The 22,470-nt window shown below is 42.5% G+C and overlaps 1 protein-coding gene across 5 annotated transcripts; it reads left to right on the top strand.

Moving 5' to 3' along the window:
* The first annotated feature begins 1,643 nt into the window (after nt 1-1,643).
* On the top strand, nt 1,644-21,075 carry LOC119973489 (calumenin-like). 5 transcript variants are annotated; one of them, XM_038811715.1, is made up of 7 exons: nt 1,644-1,794; nt 6,767-6,999; nt 10,786-10,979; nt 12,816-12,982; nt 13,987-14,047; nt 15,623-15,822; nt 17,071-21,075. In XM_038811715.1, exons 2-7 carry the CDS (start codon nt 6,776-6,778, stop codon nt 17,173-17,175), a joined length of 951 nt encoding a protein of 316 aa, XP_038667643.1. In that variant the 5' UTR covers nt 1,644-1,794; nt 6,767-6,775; the 3' UTR covers nt 17,176-21,075. The 5 variants fall into 5 exon arrangements, with proteins under 5 accessions (XP_038667643.1, XP_038667645.1, XP_038667646.1 ...); XM_038811717.1 differs by having other exon boundaries at nt 1,690-1,794; nt 6,763-6,999; XM_038811718.1 differs by having other exon boundaries at nt 1,754-1,809; nt 6,763-6,999.
* Nucleotides 21,076-22,470: the final 1,395 nt, after the last annotated feature.

Raw genomic sequence — 22,470 nt, 5'->3', positions numbered from 1 at the left:
TGAATGGAGAGGTATGTTCCAGAAACATTTATATAGACAAAGTCAGAGATGCTGGACAATGCTTGGAATGCGAGCATTTGCAGGTAATCAAATCATTACAGATCCAGGGAGAGGGATAATCACAGGTTAAAGAGGTGTGAATTGTCTCAAGCCAGAACAGTTGGTGGAATTTTGCAAGTCCAGGCCAGATGGTGGGGGGTGGATGTAATGCGGCATGAATCCAAGATCCCTGTTGAGGCCGCACTCATGCATGCGGAACTTAGCTATAAGTTTTTGCTCGGCAATTCTGCGTTGTCGCGTGTCCTGAAGACCGCCTTGGAGAACGCTTACCCGGAGATCAGAGGCTGAATGCCCTTGACTGCTGAAGTGTTCCCCGACTGGAAGGGAACATTCCTGCCTGGTGATTGTCGCACGATGCCCGTTCATTCGTTGTCGCAGTGTCTGCATGGTCTCGCCAATGTACCACGCTTCAGGACATCCTTTCCTGCAGCGTAAGAGGTAGACTACATTGGTCGAGTCGCACGAGTATGTGCCGCGTACCTGGTGGGTGGTGTTACCACGTGTAATGGTGGTATCCAAGTCGATGATCTGGTATGTCTTGCAGAGATTGCCCTGGCAGGGTTGTGTGGTGTTGTGGTCGCTGTTCTGAAGGCTGGGTAATTTGCTGCAAACAATGGTTTGTTTGAGGTTGCGCGGTTGTTTGAAGGCCAGTAGTGGGGGTGTGGGGATGACCTTGGCAAGATGTTCATCTTCATTGATGATGTGTTGAAGGCTGCGAAGAAGATGTCGTAGTTTCTCCGCCCCAGGAAAGTACTGGACGACGAAGGGTACTCTGTCAGTGGTGTCCCGCGTTTGTCTTCTGAGGAGGTCAGTGCGGTTTTCAAGCATTGTCCAGCATCTCTGACTTTGTCTATATAAATGTTTCTGGAACATACCTCACCATTCACCTGAGGAAGGAGCTGCGCTCCGAAAGCTCGTGTTTGAAACAAACCTGTTGGACTTTAACCTGGTGTTGTAAGACTTCTTACTGTGCTCACCCCAGTCCAACGACGGCATCTCCACATCATAACTAACATTAGATATTGGTGACTCTTGCGGGTCAGCTGTCGGGAAACACCCAGCATTGACCACTCCCTACCACAGATTGTGCCCATTAGCTCCCTTCTCTCTCCACAGATGCTGTCAAACCTGCTGAGGTTGCCCAGCATTTTCTCTTTTTGCCTCTGTAATTGCAATTTTCCAACAGTACACCAATGACTCGGCTATGCCACACGCTGCTAAATAAAACAATTTGTTTATAATAGGTTTTAAAATAAATAAAGTTGCCTCACAATCTTCATTGGTCACTTTTCAGGCCCCGGATGTCGCCTCCATCTAAGGCGTGGGAAGAGGGATGGGAGAGAGGAGGGGGAGGGGACTGGGAGAGGGGAGAGGGGAGAGGGGAGAGGGGAGGCCCCGCCCAGCCCCGCCCATCCCCGCCGTCTCCCAGGGCCACCCGACCATTGTCCCAATGACTGACGTAACGTCGCCGGCGCGCACGTTGGGACTCACGCGCCTTACCCACGTTGCCAGACAACGAGGCGCGCGACGTGGCGGTTTGCGGCCAATGGCAGCCCGCGCGGTAACCCACCAATGGGGGCTGACCGATGTGGCGCCCGGAGAGAGGCGGGAACACAGGGGGCGAGCGCCGATTGGCTAATAGGAACGGGCTCATTTCCGTTTCGGTGCAGGGGTGGGCAATTTCCGGGAGACCCCTTCAGAGAGAGTGATCAGGAGAAGGGGGCGAGAGAGCTGGTAACGTTGTTCAATGTGATTGATGCTTTACTCAAGGATTAATGTACTAGTTACCTTTTTAATTTGATTGTAATTGATGGTTTAATGCTCAGGATTAATATACTCATTAGATGTCCAATTAACTGGAAGATATTTGGCAATCTAGCTATATTATAGGGTGTTTCTTTTTCAAAAGGAGCAAGATTTCAATTTAATGATTACAGAAATTATGTAGCTGTTGAATTTTCGTCGTTTAAGTTTCATTGCTTGTTTTAATTTTCCATTGGAGATAAATTTTATGTAAACCGTTAATTGTTCAACATTGCAACACAGTTACCCAATTCACTTAGACCAGAGGGATCATTGGGCAAGTTCTGCCTTCTGAGAATGTGTAGTAGGGTTGACCTTTTGTACTTGGCCATTGGATTCCTCCACTTTTGATGTTGGGTCAGAAGCAGGGGAAATAAAATCTCAGCCAGAATGGTTGGGTGTTTTTTTTTTGTTGCATTCTATGTTTCTACTTTCCAAGTTGGGCAATATAATATTTTTTGCTACTGGGGGGAAAAAAAGCTCATGTTTTTCACAACCATGGGTTGTTCCAAAGAAATACATTCCTGATGTGTCGTTATTGTCGTGAGGGAATGACTGATTTGTCAAAAGCAAGACACTATATTAACAGCAATGAACTAATTGATCAATTAATTTGTTGAGGGATTTGAGGTTTGGATATTGGCCAGAACATGAGGAATCTCTCCGTTTTTCAGTAGCGTTATGCCCACTTAAGTGAGCAAATGGGACCTATGTTTAATATCTTGTCCAGAAGATTTTGATTTACTCCCTCTGAATTGTTTTTGGAGCTGAGACCAGACTAATTATAGATTGTGTGGTGGGGTGGGTAAAATGTATTTATTAAAAGCAATGATGTGGCCAATCAAGGAATTCCATGACTTTTTAAAAATAAATTTATAGTACCCAATTCTTTTTTTTCACAATCAAGGGGCAATTTAACATAGCCAATTCACCTACCCTGCGCATCTTTTTGGGTTGCGCAGGTGAGACCCACGCAGACATGGGGAGAATGTGCAAACTCCACACGGACAGTGGGCTGGGTCCTTGGCGTTGTGAGCACACAGTGCACCCGTGCTGCCATGAGGCATTCCTTGAGTTAATTAAACTTTAAATGCCACATTTATCCCCTCTTTTTTTTTTCCTCTTGGCCAAGGGGCCATTTGAATTCTACCCCCAATTTGTGTTTGAGCACTCCAGTGTGGAATTAAGTCTGCCTACTAGCTAGGTCCGTCCCAGATTTGATCCTGTACTCAGCTGCCTGTTCTCTACCAGGGTGTAACAATTGGTCCGCAGTCTTGAATTAGGGAGAGGAATACTAGCCAGGTTCCTCCTTCTGAGAGGTGTGAAATGGGATGGTACAGTATTGTATTTCCCTGCGATGTTTGATGTTGACTATGAGCATAGACGCATAACCAGAAGTGGACTCGTACTATGAAGAATTACCATTTTTGAGTTGTCAGATTTGGTGCCTTCAAGGCTGTGAATAGTTAAGGAAAGAGTGAGGTGATTTCAGTTAGCATGTCTGGAAAGGAGTTCTCACCTTGTCATGTGGATCTGATTTCCTATTGATCAGTGTTTTTGTGTGTGTTGGTATCTGTAATCTCTCCCTGCTGCCCCATTTGACATGGGGATAAATGCAATGTTTGTACTTGCACATAATTGCAAGCTTATACAACTCCATAATGCGATAGAGAAATTTATCTTTCTCAGGGATATCTGATAAGACTTGTGAAAGTTTCAATACTTTTGTGGTTTGTCACCAAAAGTGGTACAGTATTGAGTTGCAAGTAATTGTGCTCTAAGTCTGAAATGAATCCACTTTTGATCTTATAATTGGATGTAATAAAAAAGGACTTGCGATTATATTGTGCCTTTCATGATCTCAGGCCATCCTAAAGCCAATGAGGTACCCTTGAAGAGTAGCCACTTGTGTAGCAAAGGTGACTAATGTCCCATCTCCAAGTAGAAGATGTGCTTTCTGACGTCGGCCCCACCCCAATCTTCTAATGAAACACAATGGTGAATGTTTTGAGATTGATCTCCGCTTCAAAGGTACATAGGAATGTCAAAGCTTGGATTTGTTGAGCATTGTGAACTGTATGACAGGCAGTGGTTTATGCATTGGAAAAAACTTGGAGACATAATGTAGGAGAGTGTAGGAACAACTTAACAACATAATGTAGGAGAGTGCATGGAGAGCTGTGTTGTGTGAAGCTGCACTGCAGTTTATTGGTGAGGTGTGAACTTCCATACACACTACTAGCTTGATGCTTAATCAAGATATCCCAAGATGCTGGAACATTGTGTTAGTTACATGTTTATATACCCAGCATATGTGTAAAGAGTGGATGGAGTAGGCCAGCCAGCGCAATAAAGAACCATCCGTGTTGTGAGATCAGGGAGGCATGTGCATGGACCTGAAAATGAGGCAATCTGTATAAGAGTTGCAAAGAAATGGCAACAGTTCAAAAAATGCATATGATGCAAACTGAGGAAATAGTTTTTTTTATGGCAGGACCGGAATATGCAGATGCTGTTGGGAAGGTTATTTAAAACCTAGCTAGTAGACCTTTTATGGCTATGTTTGGCATAGTGTTGTACCCTGGTGAATTCTGAACAGTAATTGGTATGGGGTTATGCATCTTTTCCACCTTTTTTATACTAGCTGAGAATTCATAACCCAGCATCCCTGGTTTTCTGTTAGTCATTTTGCAAATCCAGTTAGATTTAGGCTTTTGTCCATTTTTTAAAAAATGGTGATTTTCCTGCATCTGAAGTTCTGTATGTGAAGTGAAGAATTGGAAAGTTGTGGCAATGATATTTGATTTTTTCTTTAAATAAATTTAGAGTACCCAATTTTTTTCCAATTAAGGGGAAATTTAGCGTGGCCAATCCACCTAACCTGCACATCTTTTGGGTCGTGAGGGTGAGACCCACGCAGACACTGGGAGAATGTGCAAACTCATAATGGACAGAGCCCCGGGGCTGGGATCGAATCCGGGTCCATGGCGCTATAAGCAGCAGTGCTAATCACTGCGCCACCATGCCGCCCCATTTGATTTTTTTCTTAATCTGGACTGTGTTATTGTGGTAATGTCTAACAAAATATATAATTTAGTGTGACTAAAATGACGTTTACAACAAGGACACTGATCCATAGGAAGCCTACTGAGCTGAAGGAGGCCATTTGGCCCATTGAGTATGTGCCGCCCCTCCGAAAGAGAACTCTACCTGGGCCCGATCAAGACCAATCCACCTAACCTGCACATTTTTGGACTGTTTGGGAGGGAACCTCAGCAGACACTGAGAGAATGTGAAAACTCCACAGTCGCCCAAGGCTGGGATCAAACCTGGTCCCTGGTGCTGTGAGGCAGCAGTGCAAACTGCAAAAAGATAATTAAGAGGGCAGCATGCTGGCACAGTGGTTAGCACTGCTGTTTCATATCGCTGAGGTCCCAGGTTCAATTCTGGGTCACTGTCCGTGTGGAGTTTGGGCATTCTCCCTTGGTTTGTGGGTTTCACCCCACAATCCAAAGATGTGCAGAGTAGGTGGATTGGCCACGCTAAATTGTCCCTTAATTGGTAAAAATGAATTGGGTACTCTAAATTTATTTAAAATAAGATAATTAAGGAAATTAAGTTTTAAAATCTACAACTTTGGATAATTTTGTTTACGACAGAAATGACTTGCATTGTATTAAATGTCCACTTGTCCACTGGACATTTAAAGCTTTCCACAGTTTATGTTTTGATCTTTGAAGTGCAGTCACTGATAGGGAAATGGTAGCGAAAAGTTGCAGCCAATGTTCATGGAGCATGAGATAAATGACCAGTTAATTTATTTTTTGGTGTTGATGGAGGGATAAATGTTGGCAAGAACACATGGAGAGCATCCCAGTTCCTCTTCAGTTAGAACCATCAAATCTTTTTGAATCCACTTCAGCAGATGTTCAATGTTGCAGCACTGAAACATCAGCCTAAGCTGACGAGTTTTGATGCCCAGCGTTTTTCCACCCTGCAATTTTCTCCTAGTCTCATGTGGCATGTAGTGCCCGTAGATGCCAGTGCCCTGTAGCACATCGCCAACATAGGAGACATTACAGCCTAAATTGGATTCTGGCCATGACTATCACCCACGTGCAAGTTTTGTAGCAAGTGTTTGTTACGAGATTTCAATCAGGAACAGAAGGAACCCGTTGTTAGTTGCCAGAACATTCATTCAAAGATCAGTGAAAGAAGTAAATCAACTACAAGATCACTGGTGGCACAGGCATGGCTTGTTTGGCTACCTCCAGAGGAAGAGCTGGCAAAATAATAAGGCAATTCAATTGCCTTAATCGATGCTCTTACAAAACATAGAATCATAGAATTTACAGTGCAGAAGGAGGCCATTCGGCCCATCGAGTCTGCACCGGCTCTTGTAAAGAGCACCCTACCTAAGGTCAACACCTCCACCCTATCCCCATCACCCAGTAACCCCACCCAACACTAAGGACAATTTTGGACACTAAGGGCAATTTATCATGGCCAATCCACCTAACCTGCACATCTTTGTGACTGTGGGAGGAAACCGGAGCACCCGGAGGAAACCCATGCACACACTGGGAGGATGTGTAGACTCCGCACAGACAGTGACCCAAGCCGGAATCGAACCTGGGACCCTGGAGCTGTGAAGCGATTGTGCTATCCACAATGCCTCCGTGCTGCCTTTAAATGCCAACCTTTACATCTGACCTTTAAATGCCAACATTTTTCTCAAGTGCCTCGGTAAACTTGAATTCCAGCACGTTTCCTTTTTTTTCCTAAATTCTAAAGCAATGAAAATGCTTCACTTTATTTCTCTTTTTTGTTTGTGTCCAGCACCACATGTGCATTCACACAACAGCTTTTGGGGGCTTTAATACTCTTATTTTCTTTCAGAAAGACGACCGACATGATGGGTTTAACAAAGTTGGTTCTGTACCTGACCGTGTGTGGTGTTTATGCTCTAAGCAAGCCCACTGAAAAGAAGGATCGTGCCTTCCATGAGAAGGAGCTGAGTGACAAGGTGCACGATGACTCTGAGAACTTTGAATACGACCATGATGCCTTCCTTGGAGCTGAGGAGGCAAAGACATTTGACCAGCTCACTCCTGAGGAGAGCAAAGACAGGCTTGGGTGCGTAATAACATGTCAGAAAATATAATGGTTTGCATTACAAAAGTTGTACAGTTGCCCAGACTTTCCTCTCACTCACACATGATTAGCTTTAATTTGGAACTACAAATGCTGTATTCTGAGTTTGGATCTTGACCACTAGATATGTGGGAGCTCTATAATGGTATAGAGTGTGCTCTATACCATTATAAATGAACAGGGTCCTCCTGAATGCGTCAAAGTGGTGGCCTATTTCTGAGTAATGGGTGCTCCATCCTCCCAGTTAAAATAGATGATACTCGTTGATTGTTGACAGAAGTAGGATTAGAAATTTCAAATCGGGGTTGATTATTTTTTTAAAACTTGAGACCAGGATTACAACAATTCAGTTGCTGCCTTCCTCTACAGAAACATGAACAACTAGGTCATTTGGCTACTCTTCATTCTGTTGTATTGACTGTTCTCTGAAACATGTAGTTTATAAAAGCTGTTACTGGGATTCATTACTACTCCCTCTGCCACAATTGTGGGTTTGATTGTGCTTTGCCCTTCCTGGCTGCTTTGACCTTCCCTCCAGAATGGGGCTTTAGGGCCTTGAATTTATATTAATGATAATTTGATCAACAAACTGCAGAATTAATGAGTGATATGGAAAATGTGTTGAATTTCAGCCTGCCCTTCAGCACCATTTCAATGTCCAATGTTTCAGGAGGGGTGCAGGCAAGGGGAGCTGGGTAACGCAGTGCTACATTTTCAGCTATGTTTTGCCTCCAATGTACCTCATTTCCCTGGGTCACATTGTCAGATGGTAAATCTACTCACAGTTGCCCATCTGCAGGGAGTTGCTCTCTGTCAGGAAACTATAACCTGAGAGTTGAAGAAGAAAGGCAGTTCATTTGGAATATTTTTTTTATCAAAGTAGAATGGAGATTATTTTCTGAGTTGGTTTGTGATCTTGATAGGGTTTTTGTCAAATGATGGGTGGGCAGCTATGTCCAGTTCAGATACACAAGAACACCCTGCAGTCCATTATAACATTCTATCCTTCCAAACTGGCTGTTTAATGACCCATCTGAGAATGAAATATATCGGATCCTCAGGTGAGTGTGCTAACCTTAAGGTTGCTCGGGGTGAAGTCTCCTTTTCTTCTGCAAGTGAATGTGATGAAAATACATGCAAACTGAGTAACTCTTTTTGAGCTCATTGTATAACAGTGAATCAGTGGGACACATTTAAAAACTGGTTTTGTTCGCTGGCATTCTGAAGTTGAAACTGAATGTCCTGCTTTCATTTGCTTCCTTGCAGCGCATGGCCTTGTTCTGAAGTTTGTGACTTGAACCTTTTTTATTTAAATCAGTACTTGATCATTTCGTTTCTGTCTGCAAAAAGCAGCCTTTGATTTTCTGACGTTGCAAGTTCCGTGTCCCTCGAGGCATGACTTAAAATTCTCATATTTACATTTTTGTTTTTCTACACAGAGCCCTACATCACAATTTTTCTGATCTAAAGTTGACCCACCCCAACCAGCCATCAGTGGCAGAGCAGTTCCTTCCGCCACCCATTGTTGCTTAAAAACCTCATTAGAAATCTAGTTCAATTAACCCCCGCCTCCTAATTCCCTTCCTACCTCTACTTTTTGTGAGTCTGTTAGTGAAGTGCCATGGAATGTTCTGCTGAGAATGAGTTGTTCATCTCCTCGTCAATAGAAGTTCAGTTAAGCTAGGGCAGCACGGTGGTGCAGTGGTTAGCATTGCTGCCTCACGGCACCGAGGTCCCAGGTTCGATCCCGGCTCTGGGTCACTGTCCGTGTGGAGTTTGGACAGTCTCCCCGTATTTGCGTGGGTTTCGCCCTCACAACCCAAAAACGTGCAGGGTAGGTAAATTGGCCACATTCAATTGCCCCTTAATTGGGAAAAAAAATGAATTGGGTATTCTAAATTTATATTTTAAAAAAAAAAAAGAAAGAAATTCAGTTAAGCTGGAGGCCCAAGATGGGCTTGGAACATAAGAGATATTAACCTCTGTTTATTGATGTCCCACAATGGATCTTGGCCATTTATTTTCTGCTGTCACCTGCCAATGCAAAATGGCTGTCTGCACATGCGCACTGGTCCATGCAGATACCACTTTGCACCCACCCTGCCAGAATGCTTTTTTTTTTAATGAAAGGCCCAGCACAAAGTGAAAGCAGCTCCAAGAAAAGAAGCGATCCAGCCCAAGAATCCAAAGGCTCGTTTCAGATTTACCCATGTCTCTTAGAAAAAGCCGAGATTTCAGGTAGAGTAAGTTTGAAATTCATGGTAAACCGGTACTGCGTGGTTGCCTTACTCAAACCACCTCGCATACAGACTGGATGTATTGTGATTTAAATGGAGATTAAATTGATAGCAGCAGTAATCAAATTCATTTTGTGGGAGGTGACTATATCCACTTTCCACTGTCAGGTAGTGATGGCTGTAAAACTAGAGAACGCTCAAGACTGCGACTGTGTGGCATTGGCAACAAGCGCAGCCTTCATTTTCTTGTAATACCCTATCGTTCTTAAGAAATGTATCCATTTGTCAGTACCGTCCAAAAGTAATGCTGCAATGTGCAGTATCACAACAAATATTTACTATGAACTGAAGCATGGCATCAAGTTATCCCAAACCAGGTCCCTGTTTGTGTAACGGTTTTAAAAATAACTCTCCAATTAAGCAAACCTGCGCTATTCGAATATTTTCCCCACTCCAGCAATCAGACTTTTTGAATAATAGGTTGTAAATATTTACTGGATAGATTGGTTTCATTCTTCTAATGGAGTTGAAATTTGACTAATTGTGCAAATCTCGTTTTCCTGGTAGTTACTGAAAGACGAGGAGTTTTCTTTTCAGGCACTCCCTTGTTTATACAGTTGGCTGATGGGGAGCACTGGGGGCATTACAACTGGTCTGTTTACCTGTGTTGGAGAATTGAAGAAAATTGGCCACGATTGATAAGCAAACAGTCTAGAATGGAAAGTGTATTGTTTTTTGGTGAAGGTAGGATTTGCATGTGGTGACCCTGGTTGTTTGTCTTCACCCCGCCCTTTAAAAAAAAAAAAAAAAAAAACTCCCTTTAGTCAAGCAAATGGGCACCCGTGAAGAATAGCCACTTGGATGAGGTGTTGGAGGAATCCTTCCTGCAATGCCTGCACCGTAGACTTTTACGGTTTTTAAGAAAGGCAATTTTTTAAATATTAAAGGGTGCTAAAAAGAAGAGATGCAGATCGTACTCTTAAATATAATTTAACAAGGATCCTTTTGATGTCGACGCCATTCTGTCTGGCCTTCCCTTAAATCCGTAACTCGAATTCTATTGTCTCTTATCCATAAATTGCCATACCCTCATCTTGAAATGTAAGGTGACGAGAATAGCAAAGTAAATAGACGTGTGCACTGCACAGAAATATCAGTTTCTGTAAAATGCTCCAGAATCGCCTACGTTGAGCATGAAAATGCTGATTGTTAGCTTTTCCAAGCTCCTTTCCTAATCTTTCCCGGGTTTTCTGACTCTCCAACAGAAAAATTGTAGATAAAATCGATGAAGACAAGGATGGGTTTGTCACAGAGGAGGAGCTTAAGCAATGGATTAAATTTGCACAAAAGCGTTGGACATACGAGGATGTCGACCGTCAGTGGAAAGGTCATGATCTAGACAGCGATGGCCTTGTGTCCTGGGAAGAGTACAAAAATGCGACCTATGGGTCCCTGTTAGGTAGGTTGTTTTGACATCCCTTTAAGGTTCTGAGTCTGACCCTGCCATCTGCACATTTTTGTCTCTTTGTAGAATGATAGTAGATAAAATAGATGAGGATAAGGACGGATTTGTGACGGAGGCAGAGCTGAAGGCCTGGATAAAGCGGGCTCAGAAGAGGTACATCTTCGAAAATGTTGGGCGCCAGTGGCCAGATTTCGACAGTAACCAGGATGGGCTTGTCTCCTGGGAGGAATACAGAAACGTAACATACGGCTACTACCTGGGTAAGGAGCAGCAGCGGGGGAGACGTGAGCTGCATGCAAATAATAAAGGGGAAGGGGTCAATGGCAGTCAACGGAAGGAGGAATTTCGGTGCTAAATACCCTGCTGTGGGTTATAGGAGTGACTCAATATCTAGGACTGCTGATGTTCCTGGCATTACTGGAGACTTCAACTTCTAATCTACCCTTGTGGAGGTCAGTAAATTTAGCAGTCAAGGTCCATGCCATCAGAAAAATTGCATTCATGATCTCCATCACAGCTGATTTTTTTTTTTGGGGGGGTGGGGGTCTCTTTATTTTCTCTTTTTATTCTTTCTCCTTTTTTCCCCCTTTCAGTCCAGACTTTTCCACACTTCTACCCACTACCACAAGAGGTCTTGTGATGCGGTGGGGAGCGTCCCGGTCTCTGAGCCAGATGTCCTGGGTTCAAGTCCCACTTCAGGACTTGAACTGTCAACAGGGTTGAGTTGGCTTCTTGAAGTTGGACTAAGTTGAAGGAGTTTCAGCTTATTCAGCCTAAAAGCAAAAGCCAGCTGTTTTGAGCTTGCTGCAACGTAAAGAAATATCCTGCTGATCTTTTACTTCAGCTATACCTTCCCCCATTAACGTCATATCCCTTATTCCCTTGTATCTAGAATTGTGTAAATCCTTCTACCCCCAGCAGAAAGTTGTGAAACTGTGACTTCTATCGGAACAACAGCATTGATTATGCAAAGAGAGCATTTATCTGTTAAAGCATTGTCTTCTCTGATCAGCAGATGTAGTGTTGATTGGCTACATTAACATGCATAGCCAGTTTATAAGTGCATATAATGGAGGAGGGTGGGGGAATCTTCTGAATAAATGTAGTCTTTTCAAAAAACTGTAACTTGTGTAGTTATTTATTTGAGAAAATGTTGACTTGCTATTACTGCACATGTGCTGTGAGTGGCAGATGTAAGGGCTGTGCAGCTAAATATTCTAACTTGGGCTTCTGCTCATTGACGGTAGGTGAATTGTATTGGTGAATCTCATGAAAAAGTGCCTTGTGTTGTAGTTTTGGATTGAATTATAGGCATTGTATTCCTGCAGTCTACTATTTAGAACGTTAAATTTATCAATCTTTGTTCTGCATTATGTTCCCTAAAATTGAACACTTTTCTTGTACTAAAAGAAATTGCATTTGGGGATTAGCATGCAGGAATGTGCGGGAATCCGCACACGGATGCACAAGCAATCACTTATTTACTGTTCCATCATGAAGGGCGTGAACATTCAAGTGTATGACTAGGGTAAATTGTTGTCTTATGTTAAGTGACCACTGTCACAACAAAAACTCAACTTGTCAGTTCAAATCTTGGTAGATTCCCCCCCGCCCAAAAAAAGCATTGGTCTCGGTGGGTAGAAGTGTAAACTTTTTTCCCATCATCTTCCTTTTCCCCATTGTCATTGAGGCCAATTACTGTTCTGATGTTGGCTAACTAACATGGACCAAAGACAAAACCAACTCTTCTTGAGCCCAGTTGAGTCCATTTTTTATATAAATGGAACAAAAGTTAACTACTGGGCTAGTACCATGGAATTGTGGAAAACCACCAACTGCAGTAGTCCCTATTAAAAGAATTATATGGTTTTCCTTTTATTGCGTACGGAAATAACTTGACAGTGCAAAGTCCTGTTCTGTGCAGCGATTTCTGCTTGTAGGATAGCAACAAAGGCAAGACTGCTTAGCAGTCGGTCACTGCCAGTAACTGAACTTTTATCTGGAGCCCGACATTCTCTCCAATCACTTGCTCTGTTTCCAACCTGTTAATAATTGTCCCCTCATGCCCTCCTTCCCCACCTGTTTGTTCTTTGCAGATGATGTGGATGCTGACGATGGCTACAACTACAAACAGATGATGGCAAGAGATCAGCGTCGGTTCAAAAGGGCTGACCAGAATAGTGACATGTTTGCCACAAAAGAGGAGTTCACTGCCTTTCTACACCCAGAGGAATATGACCACATGAAGGACATTGTTGTGCTGGTCAGTGCATCAATGGTGCAATGTTTTCTCCCAGCTCTAACTTAACAATAGTTGCATAGTATTTATTGCACACAGTGCAACTAGTCTATGCTGGTTCATGCTGTACCCAAGATCCCTTCTACTCTGCTTCATCTAACCCTATAAGCATATCTTTCACTTTTTTTTCTCTGTATTTCTTTCTCTCATGTACTATTGTGACTTCAATTATGTAATGCACCAATACACAACTACGGAAGAAGTGAATGAATCTGATGAGGGATGGGTTTAGGGGTTCGAAGTGTAGACTCAACTGTGGCTTCTTGAAACTATGCAGCTGGTCAAGCCAGTGTATTGGGAATTGTGATATATTTTCATTGGTCATGAGGCGCCTTTGCAACCAGGAAACATCACTTTTTGGCTGATCCCAAAAGACAAGCCATACAAAAGTGCTCTCTCTTCAACAACACTGGGTCGTCATGACACCGAGGACCTAGATGTGATCCCGCCGCAAGTCACTGTCCATTGGTGGTTGCACATTCTCCCCATGTCTGTGTGGGTCTCACTCCCACAACCCAAAGATGTGCAGGGTAGGTGGATTGGCCACATTAAATTGCCCCTTAATTTGGAAAAAAACTAATTGAGTACTTTAAAAAAAATTTAAATCTAGCTTTTTCTTGGTTGGATTTTCAAAATTATCCTTCATTAGCCTCTGGACTGAGTTGTGTCAGATTTCAGGTCAGCTGGTTCAATTGGAGGTCAGCCTTCGAATGCAGGAATAGACCAATGCACAAGCACCACACTGCCAATGGAGCACTTAGCCAAAATGTTCAAGTATTTTAAATTTTACTCATAATTGATGCATGGCACATTATTAAAAACACTTTTTGGACAGCTGGATCTGGCTCACTATACTGTGAACTTGTCCAGACCAGCCTTTGACCAGCAAGCAGAACTATGTATTCTGAGATATATTACCTTCTATGGTTTCAACTTTAAGTGGAAATTAACAATTGTTTCTCTGGCAGGAAACCATGGAAGACATTGATAAGAATGGAGATGGCTTCATTGATCTGGAGGAGTATATTGGTAAGTAGATCAGGGGTTGGAAAAATATTTAGAAATTGAGTATAATATTGCATCTGATAGGAGATGATGGTGCAGTGGTTAGCACTGCTGCCTCATGGCATCGAATACCCGGGTTCAATCCTAGCCCCTATCCATGTGGGGTTTGCACATTCTCCCTGTGTCTGCGGGTGTCTCGCCCCACAACCCAAATGTGTGCAGGGTAGGTGAATTGGCTACGCTAAAGATTCATACAAGCTACTGTGGCAGCATCTCAAGAGAACTTGCACAGTAAATCAGACTACTGAGGGATGAACTGGGGTGGCTCATGAAGAGGTGGATTGGTCAATATTACCAGAAGCCCCAAAAGCTAAGGGCTGCAGTGTCTATCACATTATCTATCACTATCTTGGTGCTGTAAACAAAATGTGAGCTGCACAGAAAATTCAAACTTGTGGGTGAGATTGGTTCAGAGGACTATGGAGAGGAAGGAGAGGTGAGATATGGGGTGAGGTAGAGTGAATCAAGGGTGAGTAATTGTTTGGGTGCAGAGGAGATTTACCAGGATGTTGCCTGATCTGGAGGGTGTTAGCTATGCAGAGCGGCTGAATAGATTTGGACTGTTTTCATTAGAACGACAGATTGAGGGGCGACCTGAGCGAGGTCTACAACATTGAGGGGCATGGATACAGTGGATGGGCAGGTACTCTTTCCAGGGTGGAGGGTTCAGTCACCAGGGGGCATAGGTTTAAGGTCCGTGGGGCAAAGTTCAGAGGAGATGTGCAAAGCAGGTTTTTTACACAAAGGGAGGTGAGTGCCTGGAACGCGTTGCAAGGGGAGGTTGTGGAAGCGGATACATTAACGGCGTTCAAAAGGAATCTTGACAAATACTTGGACAGGATGGGTATAGGGGGATATGGCACAAGTGCTGGGAGTTTGGCCAAGGTTAGTATCATGACTGGTACATACTTGGAGGGCTGATGGGCCTGTTCCTGTGCTGTATTGTTTGAATGGTGCAATTACCCTAGGAGGTGGAAGAAGTTACATTTACATAGCATCTTTCACAACCACGAGATTTCAAATGGTTTACAGCCAATTAAGTACTTTAATTATGTCATTGTTCCATTATTGGGAACACAGCAGCCAATTTGTGAACAGCATGCTCAGATCAATGTGATATTGACAAGATCTCTTTTTGTGATGTTGATCAAAGAGTAAGGAGAGATTGATTTGCAATGAACTGATTGAGCATTTAACAATTTAATTGTGGTGTAGAAGGTCTGTTACTGAGTCACCAATTGTGGATTGGGCTTGGAAATTTCATCTACGTTCAGTATCTAGCTGAGATTGAATGATGTGGATAGCATTATTGAGTTGTCCCTTTATCACGTGTGGGGAGGGCGGGGCAGTGTCAACCGACAATATGGAGGAGGAGCTGTATGTTGGCTGTTTAACAGAATCTGAACCAAGTTTTCAGTTTGATACACTTCATGCTGTATCAACATGATTAGACAAAAATGGTTCTGCTAACTAGGGTTAGGCATCAAGAAGATCCATGGGCAAAGTTGTGTACATGTCTGACCACCCCTCACTTTTCAGGTGACATGTACACTGCGGACAGTGATGGCCATGAGCCAGAATGGGTCAAAACCGAACGTGAGCAGTTCACCGAGTTCAGAGACCGCAACAAAGATGGCAAAATGGACGCGGATGAAACCAAAGATTGGATCTTGCCAGCTGATTATGACCATGCTGAAGCAGAGTCCCGCCATCTTGTCTATGAATCTGATGAAAACAAGGTGAGCTGTGCACGTTGTTTATTGGACTATAAATATTTATTTAAATATTTAGTCTTCATACAATTTCCATCAATCCTCCATTGCTGGCTGAGCTTGTAGCAGCTTAAGGCCTAGGCTCTAGAATTGTTCATCTACCTCTCCCACTTCTTCTAAAATCCCCTTATGTGGCTCACACTGGCTAATAATTTGCATTTAAACGGCACCAATTTGGAGGAGGACCAAAATGTTTCACATGAATGGATAAAATCGAACACCAAACCATAATAATCAAGCTTATGGTAACATGTCCTAATATCTGAGTTAGGCTTTAAGGGGTAGTTTAATTGGATGAGAAGGAGTGGCAAGCGTTAAGAAATGAGAACTGCAAGTTTTGTCCCAGAATGGGCTGATCACACTACTTGGATGGAGCAGCAATGGGGGAGAGCCAGAAAAATCAGGCCGGGTTCTTAGTCTCACCTGAAGTGCCTCTGGTTAGGCAGCAGCTGAAGGCATGATTGGGCATTGGCACCTTCCATGACCGTCACTGTTTTAGTTTAAATATGACCACTGGGGATATTCCAGGAGCTTGGAAACCCTAGCCAACTAGGTTTTTCCAAGAAATACTGCGTGGAATAGGAGATCTGCTGAGTTGACCAGTTGAGTGCAAACTAGATGGGAGGATTGGGGTGTAATGCCTGGATCTAGTACGTCTCTCTTGTGGGGACCATGAATTGGATTCAATTTGAATTGGTTTTTGGAGCTGGATTAGGGGTTTGCCCCTGTCCACACTCTGAGCTCTGGCTTTGTAACTCTGATAAAGTAATAAAAATTTTATTTTATTCTTTTTACAAAGGAGTGGGGTGAACTGTGATTTTCTTCTGCAAAATTAAGGTGGGGGGAGGAATTGACACAATAGGCTAATTATATTGACAGCTCAAATACCATTTTTAAAGAGCAGTTTTAAACATTCGGAACGTATTCAAGAGTCGGTGTTGAGCAAGCACCTTTTCACCTTGAAGGGAAACTGTAGAATAAGTTAAGGGAAAGGCATTGAAGGGGAGAATTCGATGAGTTCAAGAGATAATTGAAGGGGAGAATTCGATGAGTTCAAGAGATAATTGAATGCATTTCCAGGGAAAAGGGACTGGATGAGATTGATGTATCAAAGAGATAAGATTGATATTCTAATGTCCGTTCCTTGTTCTGAAAAGCTGTTCTACTGTGAATACGTGGCTCCTATGTAACTGTTTGCCTCCCTTTTTGTTCTAGGATGGAAAACTCTCAAAAGAAGAAATAGTCAAAAAGTATGACCTGTTTGTGGGGAGCCAGGCCACAGACTTCGGAGAAGCCTTAGTACGGCATGATGAGTTCTAAGTATGTAGAGAACTACTGCAGAGAACAAACCAGAATCCATTCCAATGAAGAAGGGATAATTTATTTTTTACAAGTTGCTGTTTAACGCGGTGTTCTGTTCTCAGGTTGTTAACCGAGCTGTATTTGGAAGCAGAGGAGAGTTGGTGGCTGAAATGAACAGCTATCTTGTGCCTGCAAAGTGATGTGTAATTACTGATATATATTTACTTCCCATGTATGTGTAGAACCTAACTACATTTATTTTTGTATTTTTTTTCCTCCTTTGGATGACTTCAGAACTTCTAATCCCATGCAAAGTCTACTTAACTTGCGGAAGTCCAAGGCCTGGTTTGTAGCAGTCCAAAGCAAATACTTATGCATAAAATTGAGAAATGCTTCGATTTATGGAAGTGTTTTTAGATCTGATCGCCTTGTTTCATATCTTAGCAGGCGTATTTGTACAATTGCCATTTTGGGGCTCAAGTATGTGATAATACACAAACGCTGGGAAGCAGATACACCCTCAGTAAATTACCTTGGCCACTGTTAAATTTATGTTGTACAGCATTCTGCAATCCTGTAATGTACTGCCACAAACAACGTGACAGGGAGTAGAATCAACCTATTAACATGTATGAAACTGAAGGCCGGAAAAGACTAGCTGGTCCATGAGCCTGCTCCATACCTCCACGATGGCTGGAGCACCACGACTTCTCACCCTGTTTCCCACCAACTGCCTGAGCCAGAGCCATTGTGTCATTTCCCTGCCGAGGCAATCACATAGACCATGTATTAGCTATCAAGATGCTTGTATTCCAATGATACAGTCTCTGCCCCGGTCACAAACCACCATAGGGCTCCCTCCTTGAAGGCACAATGAATTCAATATAACAGTGATCACATTGTTAAACAGTATAAATCTTTTTTGGTACCAACTCTCGAGCCTTTCACTGGCCTCGTGCTGCCTTCTGTAGATTAAAGTGTAACTGAGTTCAGACATAAACAGTGAACTATGTTCTTGGTCCAAGTGCCAGTTATTTTAAAGCAAATTAACCTCAGTGGAATGGGGCAGGTGCTCCATTCTGCTGATCATTAAACCAAGCAGGCAGCCCTCTTGAGAATTGTAACTTGTGTCCACGGTTAACATGAAATATTGCCCTGTAACTTTACAGGTCATTTTGTGGTCCTATATTTACCATCCTATCTTTTGAGGAGAAAATGTATATTTGGAGAGATTTAATATAAACAATCACAGAAGTTACATACTATTAAAAAGCACCTGCATCCAGTCACTAAGTAAATTCAGTGTTATATTTGTACACAAATAGAGGCGTGTAGTTGATTTTTGTTTTAGTTTAATGCATTTATGTGCACATGGTGAACGTACTGTGCAGTTCACTTAGTTTGACGAGAAACAAAACGCTGGAAACACTCAACAGACCGCAGACCAGACAGCTTCTATGTAGAAAGAAACAATCAATGTTTTGTGTGGACGCCCTTTCATTTGAGCTGGAAACAAAAGTTGGCTTATATCAATGGTGCTTCTGACTAGATTTTTGATGGGGTTATGATTTGCATTCGGCTAACTTGGTGTTCAAAGCACATGGTGTCGCTGTGTAAGATTTGGGAAACGAGCCATAAGTCTTGTGAATTCTTCCACTTGTGTTTACAACTAACAGTCATTTGTGGGGGAATGAGGAAAGGAAACATCAAAGCTCCTGCACCGCTTTTAGTGTGGCTTCCTTTAATGTGTGCGTTAGAAATTAAACTCACACCAACAATGCAGGTGTGGTTAGCCTGCAGGCTGCAGAGGCATGTGCTTAAAATTCTTGGTATCTTTGGTGTGTCAAGCTGCACACCATATTAGGAATAGCCATAGTCTGACTTTTTTCCGAATACAGCTCTGACGCGTTAGGATTTTTTGCTTGCCTCTGCAACCCATACATCAGCCAGCAATTGAAAGCAACAGCTTTCCCCAGTGAGATCTGTTGGTCAGTAACCCTTGCATCCAAAATATTGACTGATCTCTCTCTCGTTGATTTGAGTTAAAGATCCATCACTTCCTTGCTTTCCTTATTTGTTGTACCACTAATGAGCAATGCTTTTTTAAATGTATGCTGCAGTGCTTTGCCTGTCTTCCATGTGTTCTCTTCCTAGTTTCTGACTTTGATTACATCGAAATGACAGCACCAAAACAGGCCAATTGGTCTGTGACACTGAGGACTCACTGATGCCCACCAGTCAGTGCCCAATTCGGAGCATTGGATACAGTCGCCATGTTAATTCTTGAAGGAAAATGAAGTTCATGATCTCCAACTATGCAGTTATTGTATTCTTCCCTGGCCCTATTCAGTAATGTCAAAACTGAAATGCTGGAAAGACGCAACAGATCTGGGAGTATCTGTACGGAGATAAAGAGTTACGTTTTTGAGTTTGTATGACTCTTCAGTGCTAGAGGGAGAAATGTGATGGACTATATACTGTAAGTTAGAAGGTCAGTGATTGGTGGGAGCTTGCTAGGAGAGATTGCAACATGTGTAGGTCACAAGACAAAGCATTAATGGCAGGAGAACGTGCTAGAAGTTGCACAAGATGTCAAATGTTGAATTCAAATCTGAATCGGTGTTTGACAGTTGAACGTCGTTTGTCTGCTTTTCAGTTTTGGCTCCTGGTGACATGTAATTGTCCCCATTTCACTTCACATTGAGCTGATTGCATAACTACCAGAGCATAATTATTCTCCAATACCTAATGACAATCTTAATGGACATTTTGGGTGAAGTTGAGCCTCTGCTGTAAGGCCGGTTCCTTCCCTTCTGTTCTGCCCGTCCCTGCCCAGGTCTAACGAGACATCGGAGTCTTTCCTTCAGCAAACATTGGATTTCTTCTCACAAATTGCATTGTATGACAGTTCAAAAATTCTGAAGGCAGTAACATCCAGTTACAGACTGGAATCTAATCGAGGGGTTTGTGTAGGTGAAAAGGATACCTGTGAGTGAATTATAGGCTGGACTAACAGATACCTAGAAGAAACTTGGATGACATCTAACTGGGGGTTTCAAAAGAATGCCTAGAACTGTAGTACTTAATTTGGGTTAGTAATTTTATAGTTTATCATTCTAATTGTATAACAACAGCACCATGATTTTGGTACACTGAAACATCATGCCCTACCCTCAGAACCCTGTGCAACTTTGCCAACCTCCCTGCCATGGTGGTGAAAATGAATACATCTAGATTTTGTAAGTGTCCTTTTTTAAAATAATTTAATCTAGGTTAGTGGTTACAAACCTTTTTTTATAATCTAGATCAGTGAATTATAGAGATTTCTGTTTGTAACCACCCGATGCATAAAGCAATTTATACTGTCAGAATTAGTTTGGACTGAGATGTCATATCTCCAGAGTTGAATAGCTGCCAACGCTGAATCCCTGTAGCTAACTCAGGTTACATGGGAAAGATGCTGGGCAACTATTGCCTGTAAACTTTAACAAAAAAGTCCCAGGAAAAACCACCACTTAAGCAGCAAAAACTAAAATAGAGAGAACCACTCGATCTAACTGGTGTGCATCACGTGCTGGGTGAGAAGGGCAGATGCACATCTGTAAATTGGACTGCTGCTTTTATCATGTGACAGGGAAGGTGTAATCTTAGAGATTAATCAGTTGCAGTGCATCACTGGGATATTCAGCACATGTTTGCTTTATATTTTTCACAACTCCATTTAAACATAGTTTTGCTGCCTGTGGCCATAAGGCAGGTCTGAACTGTCACTCGCACTGTACTTCAAGTGTCAGTAAATAGCATGTTTTTGATATGTCTACATTAGTATATTTTATTTGTGTAAAAATGTTTGCCTGTCTGCTTTGAATTGAATTCTAATTCTCAATAAAGTCTTTTTTTAAATAAAGAATATGTCCGTTTATTCGACTAAGTTCTGATTTGTGCTCTATTTGATTTGCAATTGTTTATTTTTGGTCTAGTTCTCTAGTATTGTGGATCACCAACTCTTATCCAATTGTACTTCTTGCGTCAAACCTTCTCTTTTTTTATCCCCGTCCCCCAAGCAATCTTGCAGGCTTTGTTTTTCTGTACTGTGCCCTCGTGCCTGTTGCTTTCTATATTTAGCATGTCTAATGCTGTGTTTGCAAACTGAATATGAAGTGCAACAACCAGCAAATTATTTGATCACTTTTCCGTGATATATTCTAGTCACACAAAGTAGTGACCGACATTAGTCATCAGGGGAAGAGGGTGGGAATGTTGGTGCGGATATGCAGGCGGAGCTTCGTCCACGTTTTAGTCATACAATTCCTCATTCTATTTTGATCACTTGTCTTCATTTAAACTTGTCCTCATAATTGCGCATTCTTAGGGTGGCGCAGTGGGTTAGCCCTGCTGCCTCATGGCGCCGAGGTGTGCCGACTAGGTGGATTGGCCACGCTAAATTTCCCCTTGGAAAAAATGAATTGGGTACTCTAAAATCTATTTTTAAAAAATAATTGCGCATTCTTGCAGTGATGGTATGGGATTGGGTGTGTGTGGTAGGCTAACATTTTCAATTTCAAGTAATATAGTGCACCAATTTATAAGGGAAGAAGGATCATGAATGTAGGTGAAAGATATCGGAAGTACAAGGGGAATTAACCCTTTGAATTGTCATTTGATTTAATGCAAATGTTAGGTGAATAAAACATACCCATGGAAATTTCGGGCATCTACAGGTGACAGTGGTTAGCACTGCTGCCTCACAGCACCAGGGACGCGGGTTCAATTCAGCCTTGGGGGTGACTGCGTGGAGTTTGCTCCAGTTTCCTCCCACAGTCCAAAGATGTGTGGGTTAGGTGGGATTACAGGGATGGGGTGGGGAAGTGGGCCTTGGTAGGGTGCTCTTTCAGAGGGTCAGTGCAGACTCAAACGGTCTGCACTGTAGGAATTCTATCATTTGTAGATTGAGAAGGATGGTTTCTAAATTGCACTTGCTGTTTCGTAGCTGTCGACTAAAGATATCTGACTGACTTCAGATAGTCCCACAAACAGCAGGTTTAATTTGTCATTTTTTAACTCCTTCCCAGAATGTTCCAAGAGGAAGTTGGATTCCGGGACTGATCCAACATCTGATGCCATTATAATCTCAGTTTTAAAAAGTGAGGATTACATTACAGGATACTTGTCAGTCAATAGTTTTAAATGGTCTTCGAACAATTTTTTTTTTTTTTTCTTTTTTTTAATAAATTTAGATTAGCCAATTATTTTTTCCAATTAAGGGGCAATTTAGCGTGGCCAATCCACCTACTCTGCACACATTTTTTGGTT

The sequence above is a fragment of the Scyliorhinus canicula genome, chromosome 11 (assembly GCF_902713615.1).
Source record: "Scyliorhinus canicula chromosome 11, sScyCan1.1, whole genome shotgun sequence".
Taxonomy (NCBI): Eukaryota; Metazoa; Chordata; class Chondrichthyes; order Carcharhiniformes; family Scyliorhinidae; genus Scyliorhinus; species Scyliorhinus canicula.
The sequence above is the reverse complement of the archived record's forward strand: the minus strand, read 5'-3'. Positions and strand labels throughout refer to the sequence as shown.